The sequence below is a fragment of the Girardinichthys multiradiatus genome, chromosome 10 (genome assembly GCF_021462225.1).
Source record: "Girardinichthys multiradiatus isolate DD_20200921_A chromosome 10, DD_fGirMul_XY1, whole genome shotgun sequence".
Taxonomy (NCBI): domain Eukaryota; kingdom Metazoa; phylum Chordata; class Actinopteri; order Cyprinodontiformes; family Goodeidae; genus Girardinichthys; species Girardinichthys multiradiatus.
The window spans coordinates 34,395,516-34,405,837 of record NC_061803.1 but is presented as its reverse complement, the minus strand read 5'-3'; the positions used below and the strand labels follow the sequence as shown (position 1 = coordinate 34,405,837).

General features: G+C 38.3%; 1 protein-coding gene across 2 annotated transcripts; it reads right to left on the bottom strand.

Moving 5' to 3' along the window:
* Positions 1–976: 976 nt before the first annotated feature.
* LOC124874635 (zinc finger protein OZF-like) lies at positions 977–9,329 on the bottom strand. Of its 2 annotated transcripts, XM_047376070.1 has the most exons (3): positions 8,955–9,329; positions 8,635–8,865; positions 977–2,860 (listed from the first exon to the last, which is right to left on the bottom strand). In XM_047376070.1, the coding sequence occupies exons 2-3, from the start codon at positions 8,747–8,749 to the stop codon at positions 1,533–1,535; spliced, it is 1,443 nt and encodes a 480-aa protein (XP_047232026.1). In that variant the 5' UTR covers positions 8,750–8,865; positions 8,955–9,329; the 3' UTR covers positions 977–1,532. The 2 variants fall into 2 exon arrangements, with proteins under 2 accessions (XP_047232026.1, XP_047232028.1); XM_047376072.1 differs by lacking the exon at positions 8,955–9,329 and having other exon boundaries at positions 8,635–8,946.
* Between the last annotated feature and the right edge of the window lie 993 nt (positions 9,330–10,322).

Below are 10,322 nucleotides of genomic sequence, written 5' to 3'. Positions count from 1 at the left end.
GAGGCTGAGGAGTGTGATCCCCCTGGCGGTGAAGGAGGACTGCCACCCCAGTCTGCCAGTCCAGAGGCACTGTCCCAGACCGCCACACAATGTCGAAGAGGCGTGTCAACCATGACAGCCCCACAACATCCAGAGACTTGAGGTACTCAGGGCGGATCTCATCCACCCCCGAAGCCTTGCCACCGCGGAGCTTTTTAACCACCTCGGTGACTTCAGCCTGGGTGATGAAAGAGTTCAACCCCGAGTCCCCAGCCTCTGTTTCCACCAGGGAATGCGTTATGACAGGATTGAAGAGATCCTCGAAGTACTACTTCCACCGGCCGATAATGTCCCCAGTCGAGGTCAGCAGCCTCCCAACCCCACTGTAAGCAGTGTTGGAGAAGCACTGCTTCCCCCTCCTGAGGCGCCGGACGGTTTGCCAGAATCGCTTCAAGGCCAACCTCAAACAAAGGGAAACTATTGGAAATTTATTAACTTATCAATTCAAAGTAAACAAACCCAAAAGACAAAAGCTAATTTCAATAATTAAAACAGCAGAATAAAGCAAGGGCTAAAATAAAGGGCGGTTCACCTCTGCAATCTGCTTAGTTATTTACAAACAGCTGTTTAACCGAAGGCGCTTTGCTGACTGTGTGGCTGGTTTGGACGAACAGAGAATGAATGATGAGGGGTCCATAGCAGCGTAATCCTCTTCTCAGGTCACAAATCTGTCTTCTGCCTCAACCAATCACGGACAAGCACCGGCACACTCCAACATAAAACACAAGAAGCACCGTATGACAGCAGTCGTAACAGTAGAAAATGTTAATATAGAAAATATTAGAAATTTTAAATCAAGGTCATAATACATACACTTAATAAATACAAGTCAATTGGATAATGAATGGAAAAATTATGTTTTAGATAAGGGTATAAAAGAGAGAGATTGTTTTCCCTTTCAAGTTGTACTCATGATGAAACCAGGGCCTGTTTTTGGTTGTTTTCTAGTTCAGTCTTTTATTATTTGATATTCTGAATACTCTGGCTTTTTATTTTGAAATACATAAACAACATTTGTTTTGTAATGCCAGAGGAAAGACTTCATGCATACAATCTGTACTTTAAGATGGAAAATTGTTTACATTTTTATTTGAGGTATGACATAATCTAATGAATTAAACTAATGTACAATTTTTATTGAAGGAAAATGTGTCAATATTGAAAATTTGTCGGTGCCTATTGGAAGGAATAAGATTGTTATTGGCAGCCCAAGTAAAAAGATAAAGTGTTGAGTCGTAAATAATCCATTTACATTTTTCTTGTTTGTTGTAATAAGTTAAAAAACAAATTCAGACTTGTTTTTAGTGTTTAAGATTTTGTGCTAAAGCAGATCAAAGCAGAAGACAAATTATTTTTAAATTCTCTTCCAACAGTTGATCTTAATTGAATATGAACATTTATATAAATGTAGAGACATCAGGGTATTCACAAGTTTGCCGACCAATGACAGAAAACATGAAAACTGTTGGCATATTATTCAACTATCAAAATAATCATTGCTTGCAGCCCTTATGAACAACCATATGTCTCTTCAGATTCCCTTGTTGTGAAAATGCTCTGCTACAAACATCACAAAGAAACGGTTTCTCCCCTGAATGGACTCTCATGTGGTTTTGAAGTTGACACTTTTGATTAAATCTGCTTTTACAGACATCACAACCAAACGGTCTCTCCTCTGTGTGGACTCTAACATGTCGCTGTAGTTGGATTTCTTTAACAAAACGTTTACTACAATTATTGCAGCTAAATGATGCTGAGTGAACCTCCATGTGGTTTTTCAGATGATGCTGTTGTGAAAACTCCTTACTACAAACACCACAAATAAACTGCTTCTCTCCTGTGTGAACATGCATGTGTCTCTTTAGATGAATTTGTTGTGAAAATCCTTTACAGCAGAAACTACAGATAAATGGTTTCTCTCCTGTGTGAACACGCATGTGTCTCTTCAGAGTCTCTTGCTCTGAAAATCCTTTACTACAAACACTGCAAATGAACAGTTTCTGTCCTGTGTGAACACACATGTGAATCCTCAGGCTGTTTTGTTGAGAAAACCCTTTACCACAAATACTACAAACAAAAGGCCTCTCTGTGGTGTGGATCCACATGTGTGTCTTAAGAGTTTCTTTCCTCTTAAATCTTGAACCACAAACATCACAGGAAAAAGTCTTTTCTCCTGAGTGAACCTCCATGTGACTTTTAAGAATTGTCTTCGCATGGAACCTTCTACCACAATCATCGCAGGAAAACGGTCTCTCTCCAGTGTGGAGTCTCATATGTGTCTCAAGAAAATGCTTTGCTTTAAATCCTTTACCACAAAGTTCACAGTTATGTTCTTTATTTTCAACATGAATATTCATGTGGAGTTTAACATTATTCTTATGTTTGAATCTTTTGCCACAAACATTGCAACCAAATGGCTTCTCTCCGGTGTGTAATCCCATCTGAGCCATGAGTTTGGAACACAGTTTAGGTGTTTTACCTCTTCTGTAAACAGTCATCTTATGTTGGTAAGAACATACTGGATCTGTGTTGGTGTCCCTTTCTGGTTCTTCACAGTCATCTCTGTCATATTCTGCTTTTAGCTCTTCAGCTGAGCTGGTGACTGTAGCATCTGTCTCTCTGTTGTCTTCAGTTTTGATTTGCTGAAGCTTTGATAACTCTTGTTTCTCGTCATCTTCAATCTTCACAGTAAGCTGCTCTTCCCATGGACTGATACACAGCTCCTCCTCTTCCTCTTTTATGTGGGGGGGCTTTGAGTCCTCCTGGTCCAAACCGGGGCTCCAGTCATTGGGAACTACTTTAATCACCAACATCTGATGGACTGGGAACATTGAAACACACGGTCATTAATGACTACCTGAGCATAATTTAAATAAATCAAATCTCAATAAATACATTAAAGAACAATAAAACCCCAGGTAGCGATGGATAACCGGCAGAGTGGTACAAGGTATTCAAAGAAGAGTTGACACCATTACTTACAGCTTCTTTCAACTGGACTCTCAATAACAATAAAATACCTCCATCATGGACTGAAGCCATTATTTCAGTCATCCCAAAACAAGGAAGAGATAAGGAACACTGTGGGAACTATAGACCAATTTCATTATTAAATGTAGATTAGTAAAATATATACAACAGTTATTTCTAAGAGATTAAATACTTTTGTAACAGAACTGATAGAGAAAGATCAAACAGGATTTATGCAAAGACGTCAAACACATGATAATATTAGAAGAGTCCTGCATATAGTAGAACAAGTACAACAGAAAAAACAAAGTACCATACTTGTAAGTGTTGATGCAGAAAAAGCTTTTGATTCAGTAAATTGGGAATTTTTTTATATTCAATTCAATTCAATTCAGTTTTATTTATATAGCGCCAATTCACAACACATGTTGTCTCAAAGCACTTCACAACAGTCAGGTTCATACATTCCAATTAATCCTAACAATTGAACAGTGCAGTCCGAGTTAGCTTTTTATTCAAATTGGATAAAACGTTTTTCTATCTAAGGAAACCCAGCAGATTGTATCCAGTCAGTGACTTGACTATAAAACGCTAGAACGATTTGGATTCAGTAATAAATCAATACAGTGTATAAGAACATTATATCAACACCCCACTGCAAGAATCCAAATTAATGGAAGCATGACCGACAAATTAAGTATACAGAGATCAACTAGACAAGGATGCTGTCTGTCACCCAAAATGTTTGCACTCTTCATAGAACCTTTGGCACAGGCAATACGGCAAGAAAAAGAAAGTAAGGGAGTGGTAGTAAAGGGAGAGGAACACAAAATAGGGATTTTTGCAGACGATGTAATAACCTTCCTTGAACAACCAAATAAATCTCTACCGGCATTGATTAATCTTCTAGAAAAGTATGGATATCTTTCGGGATATAAAATTAATCTATCCAAAACACAAATTTTAACACTCAACTATACTCCATCAAAAGAAATTCAGGAATTATTTCCCATCAAATGGAATATGAAGGAAATTAAATACGTGGGGGTTAATATCACTAAAGGGCTATCTACACTTTACAAAGCAAGTTATGATAAAATGAGCCAAGAGATACAAAAAGACATAGACAGATGGTCTACACTACCCCTAGATCTTAACTCAAAAACGGAAGTTATCAAAATGAACGTGCAACCATGACTTACTACCAATAGAGGTCCCCCAAACACAATTTGCAACCTGGGACAAGATAATATCTAGATTTATTTGGGGTGGCAAAAAGCCTAGAGTTAGACATGAGGCTCTCCAGTTACCGAAAGACAGAGGGGGTATGGGCCTCCCAAAACTAAAGGAGTACTTCTATGCAGCTCAGCTCAGACATGTCATATGCTGGTTTACACCAGATTCCACAGCAAAACGGAAAGATATGGAGAAAGAATTTAGGGAACAACCAATTCAGAGCATTATTGGAGACGAAGATAGATATGAGAAGATAAAAAAGCACATGGACCCAATTACAAAATTTACGCTGGAAATATGGTTCAAAATACTAAATAAAACATAAGATAAAGAAAGAAATGAAATTTCTCAGATGGGTAGCTTATGATAGTGATTTCAGGCCAGCAATATGATAAGGAATTAAAAGAATGGGTAAACAGGGGGTCACAGCATGGTGTATCCTTCAGAAGGATGGGGAACTGGAGAGTTTTCAAGAAATTAAAGACAAGTATGACTTGAATAAACACGAATTTTACAGATACCTACAACAGAGATTACTACAGGAAAGAAATCAGGGGGGCCCCTCTGTAGAGGCGAATGGAGTGATTCAAACTGTGATCAACTCATTCAACGGAAGGAAAATTTAAATCAAATCTACTTTATATCAAATGTTGATGATAGATAAACACTCAACTAAATACATAAAAGAAAAATGGGAATCAGAGCTTAACGTGACAATTACAGATCAAGATTGGGAGGATATGTGGAAGACACAAACAACCACCAGTTTGCGGATATGGAGGGACTTTGCCTGGAAAAACCTGATACAATTTTTTATCACACCTAAAGTCAAGAACAGATATAAGGGCACAGACACTACGTGTTGGAGGAATTGTGGAACAGTGGATGCGGACCACTAACACATATTTTGGAATTGTCCTAAAATTGATCAATTTTGGAAAAATGTACATGGAACGGTAATGAAGATATTGAGATATGATATCCCTATGAGTAGCATGTTACTATATCTCTGTAATTTTAACAATATTAAAGAAAAGGTAAGAGTAAAGGATAGGTATTTGATCAAGATAATGTTAATAGCAAGAAAGAAAGCTGTTACGAGGAAATGGGGAAAGGTGGATCCCCCTTGCCATGAACAATGGAGAGAGATAATAGAAGAAATGTATGGAGCTAAATATGGGCCATAAAGTTTGTTCAAAATAAAAACATTTGAACCTGAAAAACTATTTTGAACCTCCCCCAAAAAGATGTAAAACTGGAAAAAAAAAAGTTCAAAACTACTTTTCAGATTCAAGGTTTTTTTTCGAACTTGCACATTTTTTTTCGGCTTCAAACTTTTGGCCCTGTTTTGGCGTGGGGGGCGGGGCCTCAGATCACGGGGCTGCGGAATCATGACTGACAGCTCAACACAGCGGCTGAACAACATATTCCCAGCTGTTGCATTCAGGGACCGTGGGAACTGGGATTATCTGTAATACATCATCGATATTCTATATATATATGTGATTGATTTTGAAAAATAACATGCTTCCCCGATAGAAGCAGCTTACGCGCATCTCAGAGGAGAAAATATGATCTTGACAGATTTGCACAGCATTTTAAGTCCATGTTGGAGATTTCCCATGCTCTCTCTCATGAATCTGATAAGTAGTTTTGAACTTGTTTTGCCAGTTTCACATGTTTTTTTTTCAGTTGCAAAACATTTTTTCCAGTTTTCAAATTTTTGGGGGGAGGTTCAAAATAATTTTTCGGGTTCAAATTTTTTTCTTTTGAACAAACTTTTATTTTTCAGGTTCAAATTTTTTTCTTTTGAACAAACTTTATGGCCCCAATTTAGCTCCATAGATTTCTATAACATGGAAAAATTGACAAATCACCTAAGACTACAACAAACACAGATGGAAAAAAAGTGGATAAAATGGACATTATTTAAAACCAAAGACAGCGACCGAGGATAAGAAAAAAACTTGACAAACAGGACTGGAAAAGAAGATTATTAGAAGAATAGCTAGTTTTTTTTTTTGTTTTTTTTTTGTTTAACGTTGAATGTGAATTGTTCATATTTGTTCTGTATGTAAGCAGTTTTGGCAAATGGCAATAAAAAGTTAAATATAAAAAAAAATATCAAATCTATATTGTTTACTGGCATTGCCCACACATTTCCCACATTGGACTACTGACTGACTCTTCAGCTTGTGACAACATAGGAATAATTGGGAGCAGTAAACATGGGAGACGACATCGGGACTTCAGGTCGAGAGACCCAGTCTGTTTCACTGAGGTGTCGCAACAAGATTTGGACCACAGTAAGGCATTCTACTTCTTCTGCTAAGGTGGTTTCTGGTGGTCGGAAATGACCTGTGAAGGTGATTCTGACACTTCGAACTTCTCCTTTTTCCTTCTGCCAATTTTGTTTTACTCAATCAAACCACTAGAAAACAGTTTGACAAATCAAAAATACTTGATTATTAAGTCCCAGTGTTTCTTCCCTTCCAGCTTCTTGCTTGGGCCATACGGACTGCAAACAAGCACAGATACACGACGACCCCCTCCCCCCATATGTTCCTAACAGAGCACTTCGTTCTCAGAATACAGGTTTACTGGTGGTTCCTAGAGTCTTTAGAAGTAGAATGGGAGGCAGATCTTTTAGTTATCAGGCTCCTCTCCTGTGGAACCAGATCCCAGTTTTAGTCCGTGACGCAGACAAACTGTCTACTTTTAAGGCTAGGCTTAAAACTTTCCTTTTTGATAAAGCTTATAGTTAGAGTGGCTTAGTTTATCCTCAGCCATCTCTGTAGTTATGCTGCTATAGGCTTAGACCGCTGGAGGACATAATGACCACTTTCACCCTCTTCGCTACATTCTCAAACTACTCTCCAATTTTGCATTATTTGCTGTTATTTCAGCTTTTAACTTTATGTTCTCTCTCTTTTCTCTTCCTAGAAGCTACAACTGGCCTGACTCTGTGTCTACCTGTGACACCTTTCTGGAGGGGGGCATCGTCCAAGCTTCTGCTGGCAACAACATAATGCTCACCTTCTACTGATGATACACATGGCCCTGTCTTTCAGTGTTTAACCCTTTCTCTCTCTTACTGACTGAGCTTTTACTGTGACTAACTCTATGTGCTCTCTTTCATACTCTAGCCTTGAAGACTGGCTCAGAGTTTATCTGTTCTTTCTTCCTAGATGAAACGACTACATCCATTAACATTTACTTTTTCTTCCCATAGAAAGGACTCCTGGATCAGTGCTTCTGTGTTCTTTTTCCTTCTCTGCTCTAATCTCTCAAACCCTCAGTCAGTCGTGGCAGATTGCCGCTCACACTGAGCCTGGTTCTGCTGGAGAATTATTCCTGTTAAAAGGGAGTTTTTCCTCTCCACTGTCGCTACATGCATGCTCAGTATGAGTGATTGCTGCAAAGTCAAGACCAGTGACTGTCCACTGTCTCTACATGCTCATCCAGGAGGAGGGAATGCTGCAAATCTCTGACTCGATGCAATCTGCTGGGTTTCCTTAGATAGAAAAACTTTTTATCCAATTTGAATAAATAACTGAATCTGACTGCACTGTTCAATGGTTAGGATTAATTGGAATGTATGTACCTGACTTGAAATCTATATGATATGATTGAATTGACTTAGCCCATTTTAAAGTTACCCACGTTTCATACAATGCGACAGGAAACAACACTCTCCAATTATTTTTACCTCCGCCTTCTTCCCTCCCTGTTGGATGGGGTAAGGGGGAGTCAGGTTTAGCCTAAACGGGCTGAGTTATGGTTGAGGTGCAAACACACCCACCATTTCTGCTACCTGTGCGACCCCTTCTCTTTTCCAATGGTTATAATCAGTCTGACAGAGAGAGGTATCCCAATCCTTGTGGTTTTTAGTATAACAATGGCCACCAGTGGGCTCTAGATGGACAAACCTAATCAGTGTATTATTTTACTTAGTACCCCTACACATAGCCCATTCTAAAATGGCCAAACTCTAGTTTAATCTAACCTCCCCAACAACCCTATACCATTCCAAAACCTTTGTGAAGTGCCTTGAGACATGTTTTGTGAATTGGCGCTATATAAATAAACTGAATTGAAAAGCCCCTTTAAAAGACAAGTTATTAAGGGAGAAAAAGGTCAAATGTAATAATTTGGAAAGATGGTATTAATTAATACCATCATAAAAAGGTAAGACATTTTGCAGTTGTGCCCACTGCTTTTATTCTAGTCTCTGTAGCTCTTTCTTCTACACTTTTTACATATTTCAGTTGGAAAAATATTCATATATTTTCAAAAATATTCTTCATTTATATTATTTTTCATTTGACAGCCCTTTTACAATCAGCCAGTTAATTTGCTCCAATCCAGACAAACACATGTGCCACTTACTGAGATCTTTGCTGTCTTGTTTTTGCTCCAGTTCTGATGTTGATGGTGCAGGTATGGGGGGCTCCAAACTGATCCCTCCGGGGACTTCTGCTTCAACCTTCATCATCTCAGACATCCTCGATCAACTTGAGATTCTCCTTTTCACAATCCTTGTTTGCAACCTTCACTTGATCTAATAGGTCGGGGTTTCAGCCATATAACATGTATCTTCTGGTTTTCTGCTGCCTGAAACTGGAGTCAGATAACACTCAAAGTGCATTAACAGAAAACGCAAACCCAAGCAGAGATGAAGCGATGCTGCAAACAAGAGATTCTGATACCTTGGTCAAGTTTCCTTAACTGTCCTTAATCCCTCGGTCTGGGAGGTGTCCACAGAAGACGTGGTCTTCCCCTGATTGTTGAGTCGTCTTATAGCACTAAACAACGAACTTTTAAAAGCTAAGTCTCTGCTGTTAGCTGCTTTCGCTCCATGGTGGCTAACAGCCCATTCACTTTGCTAATGAAGGCTAAATATATTCTGTACATAAATTAGACTTTAAATAGGAAGACGCTCCAAAACAAATATGTGGGAGTGATGTCCTCACGACGACTGGTGAATACTGAATCAGATGCATGAATTACAGTGGTTTTACACAACCTTTACAGGCTATCCGTCTCCTACTTTAGCCATTTAGGCTACATTGCTACTTCCGGTAACTTCCTCCTTGTTGACCAATGAATGGCAAGGAACGTTCCAACTCGATTAGCTACTTCCTTTTCTTAGCTTTCCGAATAAAAAGTAAGCTGAAAATAAAGATTTTTGTAAAAATGACAACAAAAGTAGTCATTCTTAATGAGAACTTAGGCCCTTTCCTACCTTATATTTTTTAAATAACATTTTGGATATAAAGTCACCTCTTATTATCAGTGAAGTCTCAATATGCTTGTTATACCTTATGAATATGTTTCTTAAAGTGAGTCTAGATTTCTGCTTTGCATAACGGGATTTCTCTACCTATTTTATTCGCTCTTAGTGATGGCTAGTTGTTGATTTCATTACCTTCTGTAACTACACGGAGAATAATTCAAATTAAAGAAAAACGTTTACTGTGCAGCTATGCAGAAATATTTAGCATAATATGGGATGATTTTCCTGATGTGATGATGTACAATGTGCCCAAAGAAAAAAGTAAAGAAAAACTCAGAGGCTGACCTATTTGTGTTAACCAGTCATGAAGGGGCAGCTTTAAACATTATCAAAGCTGTAGAGAGAAGAGACACAGCCTATTCATATGAACACAGATTAATAAAAGAACTCAGGCACATTTTGGAGTTAGTACCAAGACATTTTAATGTTACTTAATCATTCTGATCTACAGAAGATGGTTTGTAGGGGTTTATTAAACTGGCTAAAATTCAATTAATTCTGAGCTGACTGTTCAGGTTTTACTTCACCTGAAACATGTCCATATGCAATGTTTATGACTGAAGCAGTAATAATAAACAGTTCAGATGCAAGTTACTACATGTCAAATAATACTCTATTAAGGAATAACTCATCATAAAGTGAAAGCAACTTCATCTTTTCCCTGCTTAGAGTGCACCGTTACAATTTAGTCCTAAATTCAAAAAAGAAGAACCAATGAAAATCTAGTCCCTGTCCTGGATCCAAACAGCTGGTTCCTCCAAGACATAACCTTGAGCATGGG